Source organism: Saccopteryx leptura, chromosome 3, assembly GCF_036850995.1.
Source record: "Saccopteryx leptura isolate mSacLep1 chromosome 3, mSacLep1_pri_phased_curated, whole genome shotgun sequence".
NCBI lineage: Eukaryota > Metazoa > Chordata > Mammalia > Chiroptera > Emballonuridae > Saccopteryx > Saccopteryx leptura.
Window position 1 is genome coordinate 167,493,228 of NC_089505.1, and position 26,722 is coordinate 167,519,949.

Sequence of the window (26,722 nt, forward strand, 5' to 3'; positions counted from 1 at the left end):
ATTGAGCTACCCGGCCAGGTCCTGGGGGGGGTTATGCTTTATTGAAGGTGACATTAACTTCAATAATGAAGAATGCCACATGGAGGTGAGGAAGAAGGGACAGAGTGTAGGCTCTGAGTCAGAGCACATGATTGAACCACAGGTTGGATCAGACAACCAAGATTTGGGGAAGCAAGTTTCTTTCCCAAGAAATTGAAATCAGGTTTTTCACTTGTAAGGTAGTACAGTCACTTTCTCTGCTATCTGCTTAAAAGTACATTATTACTGCTCTAATAGTCTTTAGCCTGTTCCAAACCCTAGTTGAGTCTATCTCCTTAATCATGTTTGTCACTTTGCTCGTCCTAAAAAGAACACACCCTATGTCTTTCCTGCCTCTGAGCCTTTCCTCATGAGGCCGCCCCTGCCTGGGCCATCCCTCCCAACTATCGAATCACCTCCCGTCCACCCTCAGTGCTGCCACAAATGCCCTTCCATCTCTGGCCACCACAGCATACTCTATGCCTTTTAGGTGATATGACAATATAATCAGAATACTTTTGAAAATAAAAGCCTGTAATTAATGATGATGCTGAGCTGACAGGTATAAATGAGGGACTATCCCAGGCAAACCAGGATGGCTGTTCCTTTCCAGGGTATCTGCCCTGGGGCCTCCTTCCCACAGGCAGGATGAAGATGCTGAGAGCAATGACTGTCTTGTCTCTGAACCCATTCTTGTGTCCAGCCAGTTATTTAAAAAAACCACAAAACTTATTTTGGACCTTCTTATTTTGCAAAGATAGTGTTTCAATACACCCTTCACCCAATTTCCCCCATTGTTTACATTGTGTATTTCCATGGTACATTTGTTAAAACTAAGAAACTGCATTGCTTTATTATGATTGACTAGATTCTAGACTTTATTTGGATTTCCCATTTTCCCACCAATGTCCTCTTTCTGTTCTGGTCCAGTCTAGGGCACCAGACTGCATTTAGTTACACATCTCTCCTGGTCTGTGACAATTTTTCAGCCTGTTTTACATGACCTTGACAGTCTTGAAGTACTGGCCAGGTTTCCTATAGAAATATTGCTCAAACTGGATTAGTCCATTTTCTATAATTAGACTGAGGTTACAGTTTTGGGGAAGAATGCTACAGAGGTGAAGTGCCCTTCTCCTCACACACATCGGGAGACGCATGACATCACTGAGGATGTGGAACTTCATCACTTGAAGGTGTTTTTCCCTTCTCCATTCTTTGGGAACAAGTCACTAAGTTTAACCCACTCTCAAGCAGTGAACTAAGCTCCACTAGTACCTACACACAGTATTATTCATTTACTTATTATTATTATTATTTTTTGTATTTTTCTGAAGTTGGAAACGGGGAGGCAGTCAGACAGACTCCCGCATGCGCCTGACTGGGATCCACAGGCACGCCCACCAGGGGGTGATGCTCTGCCCATCTGGGGCGTTGCTGTTGCAACCAGAGCCATTCTCGTGCCTGAGGCAGAGGCCATAGAGCCATCCTCAGCGCCCGGGCCAACTTTGCTCCAATGGAGCCTTGGCTGCAGGAGGGGAAGAGAGAGACAGAGAGGAAGGAGAGGGGGAGGGGTGGAGAAGCAGATGGGCGCACACCAGGAATTGAACCCGGGACTCCTGCACGCCAGGCCAACGCTCTACCACTGAGTCAACCAGCCAGGGCCTCATTTACTTATTTCAATACTGGCATTTCTTTTCTGACAACTTTTTCATTTTCTGTGCAAGAGCCTATGTAAGAACAGCTTTCCTCCCCACTCAGTGGATGGGCCACGGAGCTGCAGACCAGACTGCTGCTGTAAGCACTTGCTTCCTTGCTGGTACTACAACGTGCTACAGGCTTACCCCGTTTGTATTTTTGCTGCCCCGTTAATGAGAACTAGCTATTTCCCCAAGAAACATGTTTTCATTTCTTTTGGGATGGACCATCAAGTGAAATTTCTGGGTCATATGGTAAACTTCTATTTAACTTGGGAAACCTCCATACTGTTTACCAAATCACCATTTTACATTACCACCAGCAATGTATTAGGGCTCCAGTTTTCCCACATCTCTCCAACACTGTTTGTCTTTTTATTATATTCATCCTAGTGGGTGTGATGAGGTATCTAATTTTGGTTTTAACTTGTGTTTCCTAATGCAAGTGACTGGTGATAAAGAGGATCTTTAAATATGCTAAACCATTTGTATATCTTCTTTGCTAAAATGTCTAATCAAATCTTTGCACATTTAAAAATTGAGTTATATTTAAAATTTAAAAATATTTTATGTATTCTGGATATATCCTTTATAAAGTATGATTTGAAAATATTTTCAGTCTGTGGTATATCAATTTCCTTAATGATGTTTTTTGAAGTATAGAAGTTTTAAATTTGATAAAATCCAACTTATTAATATAGTATTTTCCTTTACGGATTGTGCTTTTGGGATCTTATTTAAGAATTATTTTCCTAAACCAATGCCATGTAAGTTTTCTTCTAATAATTTTATAGTTTCAGCTCTTATATTTAGGTGTCTGTTCCATTTTGAATTTACTTTTGCATATGGTGGGAGGTAAGGGTCTAAATTTTTTTTTTTTCTTTGCATCTGATAACCAAACATCCCAGAACCATTTGTTGAAAAGACTATCCTTTCTTCATGAAAATGCCTTGGCACTTTAGTCAAAAATCAACCATAAATGTGAGAGTTTACTTCCAGCTCTCAAATTCTGTTCCACTGACCTTTATGCCTATACTCATATCCACACCACACTGTCTTAACTACTGTAGCTTTGTAATACGTTTTGAAACCAGGAAGTACTCCTCATTTTAAGAACTGTTTTGACTATTCTGGATCCTTTGTATTTCCTTAGAAATTTTAGAATCAGCTTGCCAATTTTTCAAAAAAGCAGGCTTTTTTGGGAAAATGACATGGTTTGCATTGATCTATAGAACAATTTGGGGACAATTGCCATCTTCTAATTCATGAACATGAATAAATTTATATCTTCTTTAATTTCTGTTTTATAGTTTTCATTGTATAAGTCTTGTACTCTTTTCTTAAATTTATTCCTATTTAATTCTTTTGGTGAGATTGTAGATGGAATTGTTCATTTTATTTTTGGATTTTTCATTGCTAGTAGACAAAAAATTGATTCCTGTATGTTGATACTGTAGCCTGTGACCTTGCTGAGCTTGTAACTTTGGTGTTCCCCACTGTAGTAGGCTGCTTTCTGGTATTTACATGGCTGGGCGTTTAGCAGCTGTCACTTCTTCCAGATTCCCAGAGTATAGATCAGATTCTGTTTTGTTTCTTGTCCCTCGAGTAAAGCTGCCCAAATTGTCTGAGGCCCCCTTAACTGCCCTGGAAGACTTGCTGCTAACTTGCATGCTTAAATATACATTTTGAAAAAGCAGTGTAAATTCTAGAGATTGTCTCTCTTAAAAATATACTAGAGATTCCTTTTAAAAAAAATTTCCTTGAGTCCAGAAAACTCTGGGATACTCCTGTTTTGGACTAGTGAGGTTAACCACATTACAGCCAAGTCAGCTTCTTTAAAAGAATAATGACTAGAATTCCAAAGGACTTGATCTTCAGTTGCATTTACTGACCTCTTTACTGTTCTTTAGAATCTAGAGTTTGGACTATGAGGCCAAAATAGAGGACTTTTATCAATTTTTTTTTTTTGGTCAAGTGATGCAATGGCTGGAATCATTCAGAAAAAAAAAAGGTCATCTAATTTCTTAAATATTAATTTGTTTTAAGATTTTAATTTAAGATACTTCCTTTTCCAAATATAAATACTATGTCTTACAACCAGAGATACGAGGACCTGGTGGTCATTCTTTTTGGAATAACGGCTCTCCTATCTGGGGAAGTCACTCCCTATAGTCAGGGATGGGGAGGCGGGGGGTTGAAATCTGAGAAGGTAAAGGTTTTTCTTGGAACAAAGCTAGTGTCAGTCACCACCAGATCATTATTGGGCTAGAATTCCAGAAATGGTGTACAGTTCACTTTCTATTCATTCTTCATGGATTATACCTGTGAAGCAAAAAAGGACAGTCTGCATAAAACATTGAAAATACTTTACCAGCTTTTAGAGATACTGTGTTGTTTTCCCAATATACATTCCATTTTTCCTCTTTATGAAGCAATAATGGTTGGGTGGGATAGATAGACCAAAGTTCATACACAGCTTGAGGAATATGTTTTGATGGATTTAGGTCAATAAGAAAATCCTCCTCTCCCCCTATTCCTTCCCAGAATGAATGTGTTAGCTTATAGTGTTTCTGTAGCCATGTGGATTGGTTCAGCGGTGCCCTGAATTAGTATGAAGTTCAAGACTCTCACTTGGACAGAGTGGGGCAAAAGTAGATTTACAGTTGTGAGTATGGAAAACGTTTGTTCTTGTATTATTTATTATTGTATCATTTTCCATATGAACAACTATAAACCTACTTTTGCCACACTCTATATAAAGCTCGAAACTACTGAGCAATTTGCCACCTATAGTAGATACCTTCTAAGACGGTCCCCAATGATCTTTGCCTCTTGGTATTCATGCCCTTATAGAATCCTCTCACCTTAGGTGTGGGCTAGACCTAGTGATTAGTTTCTAACTCATGAAATACAGAAAAAGTGATGGACTGGTCACTTCTGAGATTACTTACAAAAGGAACATGGCTTCCATTTTGGGAATTACCTCACTTGCTCGCTCTGAGGAAAGCCTCACACCAAATTGTGAGGTGCACTATGGAGAGACCCATGTGGCAAGGAACTATAAGAGGTCTCTTGACACTGATCAGTGAGAAACTGAGGCCCTGAGTTCAACAACCTGTGAGGAACTAAATCCTGCTAACTACCACATGAGTGAGCTTAGAAAAGGGGATCTTTTTCCTGTCGGGCCTTCTGATGATATCACAGCCCTGGTACACAGCAAAACCACAACCTCACACGACTCTGAGCCAGAACTAATCTATGTCCAGATTCTTGACTCATAGAAAAAAATGAGATAGAAAAGGTCTGTTGTTTAAAGCCACTATGTTTTAGAGTAATTTGTTAAGTAACAGAAGATAAATATACCGCCATAGGAAAAAGTTTGAGCTGGTTTTTTTCCTATTTGCAACTGAAAGCATATTCACATATACCAGCTAGTAGCAATTTAATCTTGCAAAGGTTATCAGACATTAAAATTTTTATGTTCAAATGAACTTACACCTTAAAAATATCATGCAAACAGAAAAAAAATCCATCTGCCTACTCACAACCATCTCCATTTCTCACATGGAAAATCACATAAGACCTCATTCATTCAGAATTCCTTTTAATACAGTCTGGGCAAAGGTTTACACAAATAAAAAATGTAAATAAATATAAGAGGAATTTAAAACATCTTGTTGAAAGTTTTTTTTTTTTTTTTAAGGTTAAGAGGAGGGGAAGATAGTGAGGCAGACTCCACATGCGCCCCAACCAGGATCCACCAAGCAACCCCCTCTGGGGTCCATGTTCCAGTACCAAGCTATTTTTAGCACCTGAGGCTAACATGCTTGGACCAACTGAGCTATCATTGGTGCCTGGAACCACGCTTGAACCAATTGAGCCTCTGGCTGTGGGACGGGGAGGGGGAAGAGAAGCAGATGCTTGCTTCTCCTGTGTGTTCTGACTGGGAATTGAACTCAGGATATCCATACTGCAGGCCAACGCTCTATCCACTAAGCAACCAGTCAGGGGCCGCTGAAAAGTCCTTAAAAGTACTTTAATACCATTTGTTTATATACAAATTTTAAATATGCTACTTAAGAAATTTTAACTGCTGTCTCACCAGGCAGTGGTGCAGTGTTTAGAGCATTAGCCTGGGATGCAGAGGACCCAGGTTTGAAACCCAGAGGTTGCTGGCTTGAGTGTGGGATCATAGACATGACTCCATGGTCACTGGCTTGAGCCCAAGGTCATTGGCTTGAGCAAGGGGTCACTGGTTTGGCTGGAGCCCCTCGGTCAAGGCATGTATGAGAAAACAATCAATGAATAACTAAGGTGCCGCAACTAAGAGTTGATGCTTCTCATCTCTCTCCCTTCCTGTCTGTCCCTGATTCTCAAAAAAAAAAAAAAAAAAAAAAAAAAAAATTGCTATTTATTCATTAAAGCAGGTCTAGAAGGACTTCTGGTTAGACATTCTTTGTTTTCGGTCTATCTGGAAAAAAAAACACCTTTCATCCAATGGAGAAAGACTGTTATGAACTAAAGAGTATGATTAACTCAATCCTCTATATCTGAAGCCCAGCAAAAAAAACCCCCAAAAAACCTCACTGTAGTCTTAGAAGGGCCTTTGAATTGATGCTTACAAAGGCCAAGCTGAGCTCCCTCCTAAACCCTTTGTTTTTCTTGACTGCCAAAATACCTCTTTCAAATATCCTTTTCATATATTTAAAGATTTGCTTGAAGGTTTTTTTGAAATAAAAATTCAAATACTAAAATATAAAATTATATAAAGTGTGCTTCTGGAAAGCAGACAGGATTGAAGGCAGAGGTGAGGGGCAAGTTTTTCTTTAACTATATATGAAACTTTTATTGTTTAATTTTAACTTTTATAACAAGGTTGTATTGTTTTTATAATTTACATAATAATTGCGAGTTAAAAAAGAAAATGATCCCTGAGAGGGTCTCATTTGTAGTTTAAGGTAAATTTCTTCAATGATAACATTAAATCAAAACCTATCAGGTGGGTCCAAAATGGTGGTGCAGAAGGAAGCTAAATTGCCCCTTCCTACAAACACATCAAGAACACACCTACATTCAGCAATTCCTCCTGAGAGACAACTGAGGACCAACTGAATAGTTTCTGCACAACAAAGGAGAAAGAAGTTCAGGAATCACGAGAGGAGAGTGCTCTGGGACAGAGGGACCAGTGAGTGCCACTGTTTATGTTCTCCCTCCACCGGATAGCACAAGAAGCTCTATGCAGGTGGTCTGGTGGACTTGCGAGCCTGCTGTAGTGTGTTCCTGGCCGTCGTGCCCAGAGCTTTCTTCAGTGAAACCAAAAGGGTGCTGTGATGTGTGCCCTGGCTGCCTAGCCTAGACCCCAGCTCTGGCTGCAGACAACTGGTTGAACAGGGTGTTGCCTCACCCAGATCTTGCTCCTGTGGCAGTAAAAGAGCACCCAGGCATGCATGCACTAAACTGCCCGGCCAGCACCCCACTCTAGCCATGGACAATCAGACCAAGGAGCTACTACATGCATACGTGTGCGCCAGGCTATCCCACCCCAAGCCTGTTCCTCCCAGGCAGCTGGCACCAGGCACTATAATACATACCCATCCTGATTCCAACCATGCTGCCACAAACCAGGCAATAGTCTACATAGACGTCACATCTACACAGGCCACCTTTTCAGGATTGGGAGCGATAGTTATTGCATGTAATTCACAGGAACAAACACAAAATCAAAATGAGAAACCAGGAATATGTTTAAAATGAAGGAACAACAACAAAAATACAGATAAAAAGCCAGGATGAAATGGAGATAACTTGCCTGATAAAGAATTTGAAAAATGACTATGGGCATGTTCACCAAACTTTAAAGTGAGAGGAATGAAGAAGTTGAACAAAGAGTTAGGAAATATAAGAACCAATCATAGCTGACGAGTATAGTAATTGAAATGAAAACTACCCTAGAAGAAATCAGCAGATTAGATAACACAGAAGAATGGATTAGTGATGTGAAAGACAGAACAATGGAACTCATCCAATCAGAATAGCAAAATAGTACCAAATAAAAAAATAAAACAAGGAAAGTTTAAGGGATCTCTAGGACAATATCAAGGACATAAACATTGCCATTACAGGGATCCCAGAAGGAGAAGTGAGAAAGGAGCAGAATGTTTATCTGAACACGTAATGACTGAAAACTTAATACGGGAAACAAACAGACCTCCAAGTTCAGGACACACAGAGTTTCAAGCAAGATGAACTCAAAGAGGACCACAACAAGACTAATTAAAATGGCAAAGATTAAAGATGATCATGAAAGCAGCAAGAGGAAAACAACTTGTCACATACAAGGGAAATCCTATAAGGCTATCAGCTACTAGTTTCTCAGCAGAAACTTTACGGGTCAGAAGAGAGTGGCATGATATATTTGAAATGCTGAAAGAAAATAACCTAGAACACTATACCCAGCAAGGTTAGCATTCAGAGTTGAAGGATATTTTCCTGACGAGCAAAACAAATGGAGTTTATCACTATTAATCCAGCTTTACAAGAAATGTTAAAGGATATTCTTTAGCAGAAAATGAAAACCATAGCCTGACCGGGCAGTGGCGCAGTGGATGGAGCGTCGGACTGGGATGCAGAGGGCCCAGGTTCGAGACCCTGGGGTTGCCGGCTTGGGCGCGGGCTCATCTAGCTTGAGCAAAGAGCTCGCCAGCTTGAGCCCAAGGTCGCTGGCCCCAGCAAGGGGTTGCTCGGTCTGCTGAAGGCCCGTGGTCAGGGCACGTGTGGGAGGGCAATCGATGAACAACTAAGGTGTCGCAATGAAAAACTGATGATTGATGCTTCTCATCTCTCTCCGTTCCTGTCTGTCTGTCCCTGTCTATCCCTCTCTCTGACTCTGTCTCTGTAAAAAAAAAAAAAAAAAAAAAAAAAAGTGAAAACCATGATAAGAAAAAAAATACATGAAAGAAATCTCATAGGTAAGGCAAATGTATATTTATTTTATTTTATTTTTTTTCCATTTTTCTGAAGCTGGAAACAGGGAGAGACAGTCAGACAGACTCCCGCATGCGACCGACCGGGATCCACCCGGCATGCCCACCAGGGGCTACGCTCTGCCCACCAGGGGGCGATGCTCTGCCCATCCTGGGCGTCGCCATGTTGCGACCAGAGCCACTCTAGCGCTTGAGGCAGAGGCCACAGAGCCATCCCCAGCGCCCGGGCCATCTTTGTTCCAATGGAGCCTTGGCTGCGGGAGGGGAAGAGAGAGACAGAGAGGAAAGCGCGGCGGAGGGGTGGAGAAGCAAATGGGCGCTTCTCCTGTGTGCCCTGGCCGGGAATCGAACCAGGGTCCTCCGCACGCTAGGCCGACGCTCTACCGCTGAGCCAACCGGCCAGGGCGCAAATGTATAATAGACACACCAAACCAGCCATTTAAAAAGCTGCATGAAGACAAATGTAGCAAAAATTAACCATAACTATAATAGTTAGAAAATACACAAAACAAAGATCTAAAATACGTTGTCAAAAACAGAGCATGGAGGGGGAGTAAAAATGGAGCACTTTTAGAAAACGGACTGTTATAACAGGTGGCTATGTATGAACCTTATGGTAACCACAACCAAAAAACTAGAGAAAGTACGCCAAAAATAAATGAACAGAGAACTATAAAAACAAAAATTAATAAAAGAGTAGTAAGTACATATCAATTTATAATTACTTCAAATGTAAGTAGACTAAATAATCCAGTCAAGAGTGGATTAGTTCTGAGAAGAATGTTATCAGTATAAATAGTTTGGCTAAATGAATTAAAAAAAAACCCCAAAACAAAAAAACCCATGATTATATGCTGCCTATATGAGACTCATTTCAGACTGAAAGGCACACAAAGATACTGAAAGTGAATGTATGGAAAGAGCAATTCCATGCAAATAGAAATGAAAAGAAAGCTGGAGTAGCAATACTTATCAGACAAAACAGACTTTATTACAAAGACTGTAAAAAGAGACAAGGAAGGGCATTATGTAAAGGCCATTCCAACAAAAGGATATGATAATCATACATATCTATGCACCCAATACAGGAGCATCTAAATATGTACATAAAGCAATATTAACAGATATAAAGGGAGTAATTGACAGTGATACAATAATAGTAGGGGACATTACTACCCCCCTTACATCAATGGATAGGTCTTTCAGGCAGAAATTCAATAAGTGGGCTCTGGCCAGTTGGCATGGTAGAGCATCAGCCCAGTGTGTAGAGGTCCCAGGTTCAATTCCTAGTCAGAGCATACAGGAGAAGTGACCATCTCCTTCTCCACCCCTCCCCTTCTTCCTTCTCTCTCTTTTCCCTTCCTGCAACCATGGCTTGAATAGTTTGAGGCCCCAAGAGGATGGCACCATGGCCTTGCCTCAGGTGCTAAAATAGCTCAGTGGCCGAGCACTGAAGCAGTGGCCCCAGATGGGCAGAGCATCTCCCAATAGGGGGCTTCCTGAGTGGATCCTGGTCAGGGTGCATGCAGGAGTCTGTCTCTCTGCTTCCCCGCCTCTCACTTGATAAAAACGAAAGAAAAATGAAATTTAGTAAGTGGACTTAAACATCATATTCAACCAGATTTACTTAATAGATATTTCTAGAACATTTCATCTAAAAACTGCACAATACACATGCTTTTCAAATGCACATGGAATATCTTTCAAGACTGATCACATATTAGGCCACAAAGCAAGTATCAGTAAATTCAAGAAGATGGAAATCAGTGCAAGCATCTTTTCCCACAATAGAATGAAACTAGAAATCAACTATAAACATGTGGAGACTAAACAACATGCTACTAAACAACCAATGATCAAAATGGAAATCAAACAGCAAATCAAAAGATACCTTGAGCTAAATGAAAATGAAAACTCAAATTTCCAAAAAACTATGGGACACAGCAAAAGCAGTTCTAAGAGGAAGTTCATAGCTATATAGACCTGCCTCATGAAACAAAAAAATTCCCAACATACAAAACCTAACATTATACCAGAAGGTACTAGAAAATTAAGAACAAACCCAAAGTAAGTAGAAGGAAATAAAGATCAGAATGAAAATTAAAAAAAAAAAAAAGACAAAATAGAAAAGCTCAATAAAGCTAGACCTGGTTATTAGAAAGGATAAACAGAATTGGCAAACCTTTAGCCAGCTTTATCAAGAAAAAAAGGGCCCAAATAAAGTCAGAAATGAAAATGGAGAAATGACAACTGACACCACAGAAATACAAAGGTGATCATTAAAAAATACTATGAACAAGAGCCTGACCAGGCAGTGGCGCAGTGGATAGAGCGTCGGACTGGGACACCAAGGACTCATGTTCGAGACCCCGAGGTCACCAGCTTGAGTGCGGGCTCATCTGGTTTGAGCAAAAGCTCCCCAGCTTGGACCCAAGGTCGCTGGCTCCAGCATGGGGTTACTCAGTCTGCTGAAAGTCCGCAGTCAAGGCACATATGAGAAAGCAATCAATGAACAACTAAGGTGTTGCAATGCGCAACGAAAAACTAATGATTGATGCTTCTCATCTCTCTGTTCCTGTCTGTCCCTGTCTATCCCTCTCTCTGATTTTGTCTCTATAAAAAAAAATACTATGAACAATAAATATATGCTAACAAATTGGACAACCTAGAAGAAATGTATACATTTTTTGAAACAAATAGCCTTCCAACATTGAGCCAGGAAGAAACAGAAAATCTGAATAGACCTATTACTAACAATGAAATTTAATCATTAATCAAAAAAGTCTCGCCCTGGCCGGTTGGCTCAGTGGTAGAGCGTTGGCCTGGCGTGCAGAAGTCCCGGGTTAGATTCCCGGCCAGGGTATACAGGAGAAGCACCCATCTGCTTCTCCACCCCACCCCCCCTCCTTCCTCTCTGTCTCTCTCTTCCCCTCCCGCAGCCGAGGCTCCATTGGAGCAAAGATGGCCCGGGCGCTGGGGATGGCTCCTTGGCTTCTGCCCCAGGCGCTAGAGTGGCCCTGGTCGCAACAGAGCGACGCCCCGGAGGGGCAGAGCATCGCCCCCTGGTGGGCAGAGTGTCGCCCCTGGTGGGCGTGCCAGGTGGATCCCGGTCGGGCGCATGCGGGAGTCTGTCTGTCTCTCCCCGTTTCCAGCTTCAGAATAGAAAGAAAAAAAAAGTCCCAACAAATCAAGTCTAGGACCAGATGGCTTCATAGGTGACTTCCACAAAAAAGTTAAAGAATTAATACTCATCCTTCTCAAACTGAACTGCAAACTCATTCTATGAGGCCAGCATTACCCTGATACCAAAAATCAGACAAATACTGTACCAAAAAAATTACAGGCCAATATCCCTAATAAACAAATGCAAAAATTCTCAACAAAATGATAGCAAATCGAATTCAACAATAAATTAAAAAGGTCACACAATAAATCAAGTAGGATTTATTTTAGGGATTCAAGGAAGGTTCAACATCTATAATAATCACTATGATACACCACATCAACAAAACCAGGTATAAAAATCATATTTCAAAGATGCAGAAAAAACATTTGACAAAATTCAACATCTAGTTATGACAAAAACTCTCAACAAAAGGGTACAGAGGGAATATACCTCAACATAATAAAGGTCATCTATATGACAAACTCATCATACTCAATGGTAAAAAGCTGAAAGCTTTTTCTCTAAGATCAGGAACAAAGACAGGGATGCCCACTTTCACCACTTTTATTCAACATAGTATTGGAAGTCCTAGCCAAAGCAACCAGACACACACAAAAATAAAAGGCATCAATTTTGGAAAGAAGTTAACTGTCATTATTTGCAGGTGACATGATAATATATATCGCAAACCCTAAAGGCTCCACCAAAAATCTATTAGAATAAATGAATTCAGTAAAGTAGCAGGATACAAAATTAATATGCATAAATCCATTATGTTTTTATAGACTAAAACAATCAGGAGAAATTAAGAAAACAATCCCATTTACAACTGCATCAAAAAGAGTAAAATACCAAAGAATAAATTTAACCAAGGAGGTGAAAGACCTGTACATGGAAAACTATAAGATATTGAAGACGACACACACAAAAAAATGAATAAAATGATATACCATGCTTTGGGATTGGAAGAATTAAATTCATTAAAATGTCTGTATTAACCAAAGGAATCTACTGATTCAATGTAGTCTCTATCAAAATACCAATGGCATTTTTCTCAGAACTAAAACATATAATCCCAAAATTTATATGGAATCACAAAAGACCCCAAATAGCCAAAGCAATTGAGAAAGAACAGAAAAATTGAATTATAACACTTTCTGATTTCAAACTATGTATATTACAAGGCTATAGTAACCAAAACATTATAACCCTGGCACAAAAACAGATACTTAGATCAGTGGAGCAGACTACAGTCCATAAATAAACTCTCACTTATCTGTTCAATTACTCTATGACATGGCAAAAATATACAATGGAGAAAGGAGTCTCTTCAATAAATGCTGTTGGGAAAACTGGACTACTCTCTTACACCATTATACAATAATAAACTCAAAATAAGGAATTAAATATTAAGATCTGAATAAAAAATTGCTAATCAGTCTTAGCAATATTTTTCTGGATATGTCTTCTTAGTCAAGAGAAACAAAGCAAAAATAAACAAATGGGACCTCATTAAACTAAAAAGCTTCTGCACAGGGTAGGAAACCAAAAAATAAAAAGAAAACCTACTGAATGGAAGAGGATATTCACAAATGATATATAATATATGATACAGTTAATACAAAATATATATGGAACTCATGAAACTGACCAAAAAAAAGAACAACCAGATTAAAAAATGAACAGATCTGAATAGACATTTCTCCAAAGAGGACAGATAACCAGCGTCTATAAAAGGACGCTCAACATCATAATCATCAGGAAAATGCAAATCAAAACCACAATGAGATTCCATCTCACAGGTGTCAGAATGACTATCATCAAAAAGTCAACAGCCTGACCAGGTGGTGGCACAGTGGATAGAGGGTCGGACTGGGATGCGGAAGACCCAGGTTCGAGACCCCGAGGTCGCCAGCTTGAGCGCGGGCTCATCTGGTCTGAGCAAAAGCACACCAGCTTGAGCCCAAGGTCGCTGGCTCAAGCAAGAGGTTACTCCGTCTGCTGAAGGCCCGCGGTCAAGGCACATATGAGAAAACAATCAATGAACAACTAAGTTGTTGCAACGTGCAATGAAAAACTAATAATTGATGCTTCTCATCTCTCCGTTCCTATCCCTGTCTATCCCTCTCTCTGTCTCTGTAAAAGAAAAAAAAAAGTCAACAAATAACAAATGTTGGAGAAGATGTGGAGAAAAGGAAACCCTCATGCAGAGTTGGTGGGATTGTAAATTGATGCAGGCACTACGGAACACAATATGGAAATTCTTCAAAAAAATTAGAAATAGAACTATCATACAATCCAACAATTCCACTTCTGCGTATTTATCCAAAGAAAACAGAAATACTAATTTGAAAAGATATAATCACCTTTATGTTCATTACATTATTTGCAATAGCCAAGAAAACAACCTAGGTGTCCACTGATAGATAAATGAAGGAGATGGGGAATATATATATGGTCTACTGGAAAGTTCTGTCTGTTTTTGGAATAAAACAAAATACAAAATTTTCTTGCCGTCAATAAACTTTATTAAATAATATAATTGCCATTATTATTAATGATTTCTTGCCAGTGTGAGGGCAATTTGTATATCCCATTTTTGAAAAATGTTTTATCTTTTGATGCGAAAAATTGAACCAGTGCTTGTTTGATATCTTCTTCATTTTTGAATTTTTTGCCCTTCAAAAAATTTTGTAAGGACTAAAACAAGTGGTAGTCAGAGGGTGCTAAGTCCGGGGAATATGGTGGATGTGACAGAATTTCCCAGCCTAGTTCTGCAATTTTTTGACGAGTCCTCAAAGCAGCATGTGGCCTGGCATTACCATGATGCAGTATGATGTTCTTCCTATTGAACATCGCCGGCCTCTTTTCTAAACTTTGTTTTAGTTAATTTTCTACGTCAGTATGTATACATATTAAGTGATAAAAATAGAGGCACACATGCGCCAAATAAACGTGCTTATGTGTCGAAACTTGTGATAGAAACGGACAGAACTTTCCAGTAGACCACACACACACACACACACACACACACACACACACACACACTATGTAGTACTACTCAGCCATAAAAAAGAATGAAATCTTGCCATTAGAGACAACATGGATGGATCTATAGAGTACTGTGCTAAGTGAAATAAGTCAGAGAAAGACAAGTACCACATAATTTCACTCATATGTGAAATTTAAAAAACAAAGGAACAAACAAAAATAAACTGAGAAATGGCAAATAAACTGGTGGTTGACAGAGGAGAGAAGTAGAATATGTAAAAAAGGTGAAGGGAAATAAGATGTACAGACTTCCAGTTATAAAATAAGTCACAGAGATGTAGTACACAACACTGAGAATATAGTCATAATATTGTAATAACTTGGCAGGATGACAGATGTTTACTAGACATAGTGTGGTGATTACATCATAATGTATATAAATGTTGAATCATGTTGTACATCTGAAACTAATTTAATATTGTAGGCCAACTAAACTTTAATTTAAAAAAATCTGAGCACTTACAAGTATGTGAAATGAGAAGCAAGGAGAGGAAGAGATGAAGAGTTATGATTAAAACAGGATGAGGGAGAGTGCATTCTGAGGGGCAGCTCTGAAAGAGGAAAGAACTTGGGAGAGTAGGAGAGAGCTATGCATCTGGGAGCAGGGTCAGGATTCAACAAAGCCAGACTTACACATTCACCTGCTTATCTGTACATGAGCTTTCCAGGGTACTGACTGGGTTGGGGATGATTTCCTTGAAGAGGAAAGTAGGATGAGGATGTCCTGATTGTTGCAGTAGTTCGGTTGGAGTTAGTTGCTACTTCCTGGAAAGAAACTTACCAGATGGGACATGGGGAATGGTCTGAGTATGAGTAAGAAGGTGACAGTGGCAGTTTCCAGGATTACAAAAAACAGAATTAACTGTGGTAAGCCTGTACAGGAGGAATACAACAAGGATGGGCACAACGTAACAAGAGTGAACAGGAAGTGAGCGGTCAGCTGAGAACTAAGGGACGTCATGTTCTCCTAAGCTTAGCAAGCAGAAGGCATCATAAGGTCTATACTTAGTTTTTTACATTTCCAAAATAAAAAGTCCAAACAGGCAACAATTGAAAAACAAACAAAATCCAGCTTACCACTCTGGTTAACAGCTGGTTCTAAATATGATGGTTAAATTTTCAAGGTCTTCATTCTTTAACTTTAATTCTTCAAGCAGGGTTGATACAAACTGTGTAAACACTGTATTTTCCTGAGAATGCTTCTGAATGCCAAGAATCGGGGTCAGTCTGAAACAACCAGAAACATTAAGTACACATCCATGAAATGGATAGGACTAAGGAGCGTCTATCTTCGACATGACAGAGGGGTTTTGTCATGGCAGAGATGAAGTCTCTCATGTAACAACATTCCCAGGGAGAGGCTTTACTAACAAAAGCAGAAGAGAAATCTCAGGAGAAAAACGGGAAGATTAAACATATTGCTAAGTATAGAAAAAAGCCTAAAAACCTGAATCTATAATATGTTTTTTATCACGCCAGCCAAAACTACCAAAATTCTGCTCAGAAAAAAAAATTAATGAAGTCTTTCACTTGGAGAAAGGATGCTTACAAAGAAGCTTGGAGCTGAGAGTTGCGTTAAAGAAAATTTATACTGAATATTCGATTATATCACCTGGAAAAAACAATAAATAAAAAAAACAAGATTACCTTTTAGATAAAACCTTAACATTTTTATTTTGAAAACACTAAAGAGATGAATTACATCTTATAAGGCACTTAAGCACATAATACAAACTTTATAAGGAATACTGTTTTTTCCCTTAACCATTTCTCATAAATACCCCTATAGATTGATTGCATATAATAGATTATTAAACATAATTTACATTGAAATATTAGTAAGCATAATTTTTATTTTTGAACTTATATTTTTAGATTTTTTTCATTTTTAGAGAAAGGAGAGAGAAAGAGAGAAAGAAGGGGGGAGGAGCAGGAAGCATCAACTCCCATATGTGCCTTGATCAGGCAAGCCCAGGGTTTTGAACCGGCGACCTCAGTGTTCCAGGTCAATGCTTTATCCACTGCACCACCACAGGTCAGGCAACTTTCTAAAAATTTTAAGTTGACTTAAATCCTTTTTGGAATAAGGTGTGGTATAAATACTCTAATAGCTCCTGTGTACCTCTAAACATTAATAATCCAGTGGAAAGTCATGTAATAATTGTGTTTTCTTTTTAAAATTATCTTCTCTAGAAACCAGGCTTATGAGTACAAAAAAAATGAAGGATTGTTTTGACAAGCTGTAAAGTCATAATGAATAATATATCAAGAAAGATGCTGAGCTTTGAAAAATCTTATACTATAACTTTATGAACAATTCATTCAGAAGAATTATGATTGGCTTCTATCTCCAAAGTAATTTATATTTAAAGCTGAATAAGGACTGTGTATAATCTTTGTTTTTCAGATTCCTCAGCTCACCTACTTTAATTTGTTTTATTACTTAATAGCAATTGACTATATGCCCACTCTCCCAGCCTGCTGCTTCCTAGGCATTTGCTGAATTTCCATGTGATCTCCACAGCAAGAGCTTTCTTTGTACATACTTGCACAGATGAAACAGAGGCAGGATCATAATGCTTTATCAATTTATTATGGTTTTGGTCAATAATAAGAATTGGTTATAAGCATTGCTAAAGATGCTACTAACAAACTGCTGGGATTTTTTAGGGGAGGTATATGGCGCCCCAATGACGGGCGCTGTCTGGCTGAGTGGAACTGGAGGACCTATCTGATGTAGAAAAGCATTGTACTGAGTTTGGCGACTGGGTTCTACAGACCGCCTTTGCCAGCAGTGACCAGGGAAGAGGGCTTCGGAAGCCACAAAGCACTAAGCAGTATAGTCCCTATGAGTGCTTAGAACCAGGACCAATGACAAACGAACAAAGACTTATTACTAGAACTGTTCCTTTCCTCGTCAATAACTGTTCGTTTTTTTTTTTTTTTTTTAAGAAACAGGTTTTTGCGAAGGGAGGGGAGGGGGCTCTCAGAGGGAAGAGACCCGAGCACAAAGGAGGTCCGCAGCGGGACCAGAGAAAAGTCCCAAGAAAGGGAGAGAGAGAGAGAGAGAGAGAGAGAGGCACCCCTGGGGGTCAGACAGGAGGGAGAGAGAGTTGGGAGTCCGTGGAGAAGGAAAGATTAGGAGTGGAGGTTTTAGGTGAGGTTTCTCTGGCCAGAAAAAGGCCTGCGCAGTGGAACAGGAGGCACAGAGATTAAGGACGGATGTGTGAATAATTAGAAGCCGTGTCTTTCTCCTGGTTCTTTCTCGGAGGGGATGAGGAAGAGGAGCGGTCCTTGCGGACTTCTACTCCTCCCGGGTTTTCAGCACCAAAATGTAAGGTATTTGTCCCCACCGAGAAGGAAGGAACAGGCTCGGAGCCACCAAGTGTGGAATAACAAAAGGCTTTATTGAGTACAGAGCGGGCATCCCGCCTGGAGAGGTTCCCTGGCCCCGAGGAAAGATGGAGGCCAGGGAAGTCGCCAATAACTGTCTTTTTAATAACGTTTTTATTTATTGATTTTAGAGAGAAAGGGGCAGAAAGGAAGGGGGGGGGAAGAAGAAAGGGAGACATTGATTGGTTGTCCGACTTTGTATGCATTCACTGGTTGATTTTTGTATGTGCCCTGACTGTGGACTGATCCTGCAACCTTGGCCAGGATGCTCTACCAACTGAGCTACCAAGCCAGGGCCACTGCTTATTTTTGTAAATAAAATTATATTGAAAAACAGCCATGTCCATCTATTTACATATTCTATAGTGCCTCTGTGCTACAATAGCAGAGGTTGAGGAGTTGGGACTATAGGGCCAGCAAAGCTGAAAATATGTACTTTCTGGCCCTTTATAAAAACTTTGCCAATGCTTATACTAGAAGACTATAATGTGTCAATTTTAATTTAAAACACTAATATAATGCTTTATATACACAGTATAGCTCTGATTATAGAAAATATTTTCTTGATTCATCCTCTTGCTTGTACATAGTGCCACCTCACTGCTGGAATGTTTCAGAACATCTATCAGTGAGGTGAGATGATCTCCCAATTCTTCAGGAAGACCAAGCATTAATACAAGACCAACCAGGCACTGGCTGGGTAGCTCAGTTGGTTAGATCATCCTAATATGTCAAGGTTGTGGGTTTAATCCCTAGTCAGGGCACATACAAGAATCAACCAATAAATGCATCAATAAGTAGAACAACAAATCGATGTTTCTCTCTCTCCCTTCCCCCGTCTCTTAAAAAAAACAAAACATAAAAAAAAAAAAACCCAAAACAAAAAAAACCCACTAAAAACCTTGGCCAAGAATGAGTAGTTCTAAGTGGGCCTGAGCTGGCTCAGGTTATAGCTTTTTTTTTTTTTTTTTTGTATTTTTCTGAAGCTGGAAACAGGGAGAGACAGTCAGACAGACTCCCGCATGCGCCCTACCGGGATCCACCCGGCACGCCCACCAGGGGGCGATGCTCTGCCCCTCCGGGGCGTCACTCTGCTGCGACCAGAGCCACTCTAGCGCCTGGGGCAGAGGCCAAGGAGCCATCCCCAACGCCCAGGCCATATTTGCTCCAATGGAGCCTTGGCTGCCGGAGGGGAAGAGAGAGTCAGAGAGGAAGGAGGGGGGGGGTGGAGAAGCAAATGGGCGCTTCTCCTATGTGCCCTTGCCGGGAATCGAACCCGGGTCCCCCGCACGCCAGGCTGACGCTCTACCGCTGAGCCAGCCGACCAGGGCTCAGGTTATAGCTTTAGTTCACTTCCAGTCCTGCAGAAGAAACTGTGGAGCAAGGGGCTGTCCCTGGAGTGGGTGCTTGGTAGTACTTTCTGTAGGAACAAAAGTACTACAGCCTCACAGGTGAAACATAAAAGGGAGGAAATTCTTTTTACTCTAAATGAGGTGAAGCCCTGGCCAGCTTGCTCTGCAGTAGAGCACTGGCCTGGTGTATGGAAGTCCTGGGTTCGATTCCTGGCCAGGGTTCATAGGAGAAGTGTCCACCTGCTTCTCCACCCTCCCCCTCTACTTCCTCTCTATCTCTGTCTTCCCCTCCTGCAGCCAAGGCTACATTGGAGCAAAGCTGGCCCAGGCACTGAGGATGGCTCCATGGCCTTTGCCTCAGATGCTAGAATGGCTCCAGTTGCAAAGGAGCAATGACTAGAGGGGCAGAACATCACTCCCTAGTGGGCATGCAGGTGGATCCTGGTCGGGTGCAAACGGGAGTCTGTTCGCCTCCCTACTTCTTACTTCAGATAAATAAATAAACAAATAAGGTGAGATTTACTCAGGAGTAAAATCAATTTAGAATATCTACAATCCAACTAATATATAGGTCTTTTTTTTCTGGGTATTTATTTCTGGCTGTTTCTACTGTTCCTGAACGGGGTGTATTCTTATTCTTTTTAGGTCTGTGAAAGTAACTGCAAAACAAGAACTCAACTGTTTTTGGAATCTATACTTCCTTTCAGTCTCCTCCCATTAAGAGTTAAATGATCTAAGAAAAGAGTTGCAAATTTTTTTAAAAAATTTTTATTTTAATGAGAGGAAGGGAGACAGAGATGGATTCCCACATCTGCCCCGACTGGGATCTACCTGGCATGCCCACTAGGGGGCGATGCTCTGCCCATCTGGGGCCCTTGCTCCATTGCACTGGAGCCATTTTTAGCGCCTGGATTGGAGGCCATGGAACTTCAGCGCCTGGGGTCAACTCCCTCTAACAGAGCCTTGGCTGCAGAAGGAGAGGAGAAAAGAGAGAGAGAGAGAGAGAAAAGGGGGAAGGAAAGGGGCAGAGAAGCAGATGGGTGCTTCTCCTGTGCGCCCTGACTGGGAATTGAACCTGGGACATCCACATGCCGGGCTGATGCTCTCCCACTGAGCCAACCGGCCAGGGCTAAGATTCTTAATGTAGTGATTTGGCTCCTTTACACAGACGGCAAATAAACTACCTCCATTATCTTGGAGGGGCATTCTATACCTCTATGTGTAGTATGTAGCAATGGTTAATAAACTTTAAATTCTAGACATTGTTCCTCATGTATAATCTAAACATCTCTTGCAGAATTTTATTTTCTCCTTCATAGTACTATTTTTTGGGGTAAGCTCTTAAAAGTTACTTCTTCATATTAGTAAAAATGGTTCTCAAGTAAACCTTTTTCTTCATGGATGCCATTTGACTAATTTAGATTGGTGTTCTTCCCTATACTTCTAGCTTCTCATTTTCCTAAAATGTAGTCCTCCAGAATATACTGTCCAAATTCATTACTTCAAAACCTAAAACAACTATCTCCTCCCACAGAAAGATTATCATGAAATGAAATCTCCCACATCTAAGTTATGCTTGAAGTACAATCTCAGGACCTTAAGCAGCAACCTCCCTCCCCCTCCCACACATTTTGGTAAATTGACTCTCCAGGCTCCTCCTTTCCCCTTAATCCTTTACCTATACAATATTAATTATGATATGCTAATCACTTATCTGTCTAACCTTTTCATTAAAGAATAGCTCCTACCCTATTATATATTGAAAAAGACTAGGTTCTACTCTAGTCCTGCAACTTCTAATAGTGTATATCAAAGAAAACCACAAAAAACTGGACCCAAATAACTAATTCTACTTAAAAAAACAGTAATATACCACAGTTGGTATTTAACAATGTGTTTTATGTAGGAAATACCTTTAAAACAACAGAAAATGTGATTGGCTATGAGTAAAAACAAAAGGTTTTAATGTTTCAACTTATTTCCTTCAAGTTCTTTTAAGTATGAATAAAAACCTCTAAGGGTGAAGCAAAAAGGATAGCTTACCACAAACAGTCCGTATATTGGAGAACATAATTTGGAAAAAAAAAAGATATAACTTGCAATGTATAAATCACAAACAAGAGAAGAAACTTCGCATAAAAACACGACTGATTCAAATCTCCATTCTGAAAAGACAGGCAGCCTTCTATAACTAGTTCTTTACCATATGGTAAATGGCATGGCAACAAAAGCAAAAAGCTAAGTGACAAACTGTATCTTAATGATAAGACCTTTATTTAGCTGACTGCTCCACATATGCTACACATGAAAAAGAGAATGCAAGTCAGGTTAGGACAAGTACCCACTATTTGTTATTACTGAGCTATCAAACAACATCTGGTTAACAGGAATTATTATACACAGTAGTAAGGAGTTTCAAAGTTTGACAACTGAAACAACAGATTTTTAATTAAAAAGTGGCATTTTAAAATAGATCCTTACATCCAAGGATTGAGAGCTATACAATCTCTTGATTAAACCTCAAAGTTACCCATAATTTTCTGAGTCACTGATTTGTATCTTACCAACAGAGAAAGCAATCTCAAGAATTGGAAGTTGGGGTTTACTGAGCAAATGAAGCTAAACAACTGATCAAACTCTTACCCATCTCCCGTAGTGCAACACAAGTCAGTAACAAACTTGGACTTTTAAATGGCCTTCCCGACTATTGTCCCTATTGCTTTGCTCATTGCACTCAATCCCACGGAGGAATACACAGTGCAGTCCTAAACACTGGAAATCACAGCACAGCCTGAATTACCCTTTCCTGAATAATCAATAATCTGTGTGAGATGTGTGAAGATCACATCAGGTACTTGCCTGAAATGATGTAGCATGGACATCCTCCACCTTGACCCTTAAAACTAAGAGAAGCAAACACCCTTAAGGTTTTTTGAGAGTTATAATTTCCAAACTTGCAAAATCAAACTGGTAGGCTGTTGTAAAATGACAATGAACAACACAAAATGACAATTCAATCTTAAGGGAAGAAAAGCTGTGAGAACATCTATGGAAATAAATGTCACCAGAAATAATGCTTCTGTATGGTTTGGGGTTGGAGGAAGGGAAAGGAAGTGAAAAGCCACACACTTTCTGTACCTATCAGATTTGAGAAATTACTGGGTTCATACAGAGTTCTGTTGCCACAGGGAAACCTGTTCTGCTGATTACCATGCATAAGGTGATGCACATGCAGAGGCTGCTAACAGATAATGTCGGGCCTGAAAGAATTAACACTCACTCTCATCCCTCAGAAGTTAGGGCTGGGAAGAAGGTAAGAGGAATATTTCTGTTAAACAGAAATTTGTTTATGTGCACAAGGCACTATGCTCATCACTTCATCAATTAAAACAGAACAGATGCTAAGATACCTGACGCTTTGGGGCTTAGAATCAAAAGAGCCTGACCAGGAGGTGGCGCAGTAAACAGAGCGTTGGACTGGGATGCGGAGGACCCAGGTTCGAGATCCCGAGGTCGCCAGCTTGAGCGCGGGTTCATCTGGCTTGAGCAAAAAAGCTCACCAGCTTGGACCCAAGGTCACTGGCTCGAGCAAGGGGTTACTCGGTCTGCTATAGCCCCACGGTAAAGGCACATATGAGAAAGCAATCAATGAACAACTAAGGTGTCAAAACGAAAAACTGATGATTGATGCTTCGCATCTCTCTCCGTTCCTGTCTGTCTGTCCCTATCTATCCCTCTCACTGACTCTATCTCTGTCCCTGTATTAAAAAAAAAAAAAGAATCAAATGAAAACAAGTCTTCTGGGACAGATGAGGTATCTTCATTAATAATGGCCTGGGCAAATGAAGAATCTAAAAGATAAGGTTTAACTGCATAGTCTTATTTTATTATACCATCACTTAATTTCCTCAAGTATGATTCAATATCAACTTAACTAGTTTCCTTTTGACAGCCAAAGTAACTGAAGGTTTGCAGGGAGTAAGGGATTCAGCCAGGGTCACACTGGTTAAGAACAGTGTTAAGAATGGACACCTTTATCAGAAAATCACCTTGCTTATCTATTAAGTCTCACCATTCCTTTCTTCCTGCATGACAATAACAATTGTCACTTTACCTACACTTTGTCTTCTTGTAAAAAATGAGTTGGGATTTTCCTTCCTCCTCTCTATGAACAAGTGCTAAATGATAAAGAATTAAACCAGAGAACCTCTGCACAAACATACACTCAAAACTGAAACAGAGAGCTGTAACCAGTAAGTAACATGAAGGGGTCAAAATGCCATCTATTTTCAGAAATTTGAGGGCCCACACAAACCCAAGACATTTTACAAAATGCCTCTCTCAGATATTAAAAAAAAAATTCCAGTACAAACTTTCAAAAGGAATTTTATCTGTGTATTCAGGGCTCTTTATCATGCAAGTAATTAGGATTTCATATTTAATATAACTCAATTTTTCCATCTTGCTTTTTTCTTACTGGGGAAAAGGCAGAAGATTCAATGCTGTCAGCAATTCTCTAAAAAAATTTGTCTGATCTATGGCCCATGGTTTCCTCCCGGAAGTAACACAGCCACTGGGGACAGGGAAAGAAACAAAATAGCCACCCTGTGGGAAAGCTCCTCCCCCCCAATAACATGGTCTGGGACAGGTGCAGCAGTAACTACTTCATGGCACTTTCCTAAGCTGCTGCTGATGTTGTTTTTAAGTAAACGGTAAACATGGTTTTACCATTGACAATGAAACAAATGCCAGTGGTCAGAGCTGAGTTTAAAAATCAGATACTTTAAAATGGGTGGTGGGTGGGTTTCTAAACTGAAGGAAATAAATTTGCTTCTTTTGAAGAATGTCTATTCTTTTTCCCAGTTCCCTTTTGTGGCAGGATCTCAACCACTAAGGCAAACAAACAAGCATCAGTGATTTCCAAGTTTGCAAAAAGATTTTTTTCTTTATGAAACTCATTGGTTTTCAACCTTTATGTGAAGTTGCAACAAGTGTTAACTCCAAAATAAGGTTCAAATGACTTTCTTAAGGTCACACAAGTCAGTAAGAGATAAGCAAATAACCCCAGAAGTACTCCCACCAGTCTATACTCCTAACCACTATACCACACAAGCGCATGTCTGATTCATTTTAAGAAATGAGTATAGCTTATGATTTCAAAGGCTTACTTGTATATGCTCAAATAATTTTTTAAATTATTACAAAGTAAAACGTGCTAATGAAACTGACAATTTTATTGTTTTTTATTCATCTTTTCTTCTAACAGCCAAGAAGCACCTTCCAACACCATTAACAAAATGAAGACTTTAGAAGAAAGCTAAGAAGTGCCTCTAAACAAGCAAACCCTGGCAGACACAGCTAAATTAACTGATTTAGCATATCTCTACCTAGCACACTAATTGTGTTTGCACAAATTATAATCACCTTGGGAACTTAAAAAATACTTAATGTCCAGGCCCTACCCCAGACCAATACGTACACCAAAATCTTTGAAACTAGTTTTAGTATTTTTAAAAAGCTCCCTATGTGATTCTAATGTACAACCAGTGTTGAGAACCACTGTTAAATCTTTTTAATTTTTAGAGAGAGGAAGGGGGAGAGAAACATTGATTTGTTGTTCCACTTATTCATGCCATCACTGGTTAACTTTGTATGTGCCCTGATGGGGGATTGAACCTATAACCTCAGCAGGCTGGGACAACACTAACCAACTGGGCTATGTGGGCAGGGCCAAGAACCACTGTTAAATTTCTGAAGTGAATAAATTTGTGCAGTGCTGATCATTTGTTCTACTTATTAACTACACTGTTGGAAGAAAATGAATAGCAAAAATAAAGATCTTTACATAAATACTATGTAACAAAGAGGAAGGTAATATGGTCCAAAAGAAAGGTCTCCTCTCTAGGAATTTATACAATACAGTATGTCCATAAAGTCATGGTGCACTTTTGACCGGTCACAGGAAAGCAACAAAAGAAGATAGAAATGTGAAATCTGCACCAAATAAAAGGAAAACCCTCCCAGTTTCTGTAGGATGCTGTGGCAGCATGTGCGCATGCGCAGATGATGACGTAACACCATGTATACAGCGGAGCAGCCCACGGCCATGCCAGTCAAGATGTGGACGGTACAGAGGAAAGTTCAGTGTGTTCTGTGGCTCGCTAAATTCGAATCTGTGACCAAAGTGCAATGTGAATATTGGTGCGTTTATAACGAAGCGCCACCACATAGGAATAACATTACTCGGTGGGATAAGCAGTTGAAGGAAACCGGCAGTTTGGTGGAGAAACCCCATTCTGCTAGGCCATCAGTCAGTGACGAGTCTGTAGAGGCTATACGGGATAGCTACCTAAGGAGCCCTAAAAAATCTGTGTGTGAGCCCACATCGAACTGCACTGAATAGGTATGAAACTGGGATGGTTTTCTTTTTATTTGGTGCAGATTTCACATTTCTATCATCTTTTGTTGCTTTCCTGTGACCGGTCAAAAGCGCACCATAACTTTACAGACACACTGTATTTTTGCCTCTGGAAGTTAAGGAAGGCTTTAAGGAACTGGTGACATCTGAACATTTGACATCTGAGGACATTTGGCATCTGAAGGCGAGGAGACACCGACTGAAAAAAGTATTTTTGCACAGTTCAGTGTTGACAAAGATGCTTATAAGGGGCAACAGTAGACACAATGTATGGACACAAAAGAGAAATAAGTTGGATAGGCAGGTTGAGGCCACTTTAGGAGGGTCCTGAATTTCAAACAAAATTATGTGGTAGGAAATGGGGCATCACTAGGTTTCTGGACAAAGGCCTACCATTATTAGAATTAAGCTGCAGTGAGATTATTTTAAACCTGGAGGAAGAATGGACTAGTTGAGGGCAGAGACACATGGCAAGGAGACCTGTTTAATAAGAAGGCTGTAACTGCAACAGTCTAGGCAAGTAAGGAAAGACTCAGGTGGCTTAGCAGCAGTGGAAAAGTGAAGAACTGGATAAGAGAAGTTAAAAAGGCAGGACTTAGCAAATGAGTGGATTTTGTAGGTAAGGGCAAGAGAAGCACCAAAGACAG

At 40.1% G+C, this 26,722-nt stretch overlaps 1 protein-coding gene across 5 annotated transcripts in view; it reads right to left on the minus strand.

Moving 5' to 3' along the window:
* Window positions 1-2,319: 2,319 nt before the first annotated feature.
* The window catches only part of RPAP2 (RNA polymerase II associated protein 2), a 97,979-nt gene continuing 73,576 nt past the window's right edge, over window positions 2,320-26,722 (minus strand). For 2 of the 5 annotated variants that reach the window (XM_066376799.1, XM_066376796.1), the window contains exons 12-13: window positions 15,990-16,139; window positions 2,321-4,034 (exon numbers count right to left, since the gene is read on the minus strand). In XM_066376799.1, coding sequence (XP_066232896.1) covers window positions 15,998-16,139 — 142 coding nt within the window. In that variant the 3' untranslated portion in view covers window positions 2,321-4,034; window positions 15,990-15,997. Of the gene's footprint in view, window positions 4,035-6,881; window positions 8,605-15,989; window positions 16,140-26,722 lie in introns of those variants that run through there. The other 3 variants (XM_066376798.1, XM_066376800.1, XR_010750285.1) reach the window with 3 other exon arrangements.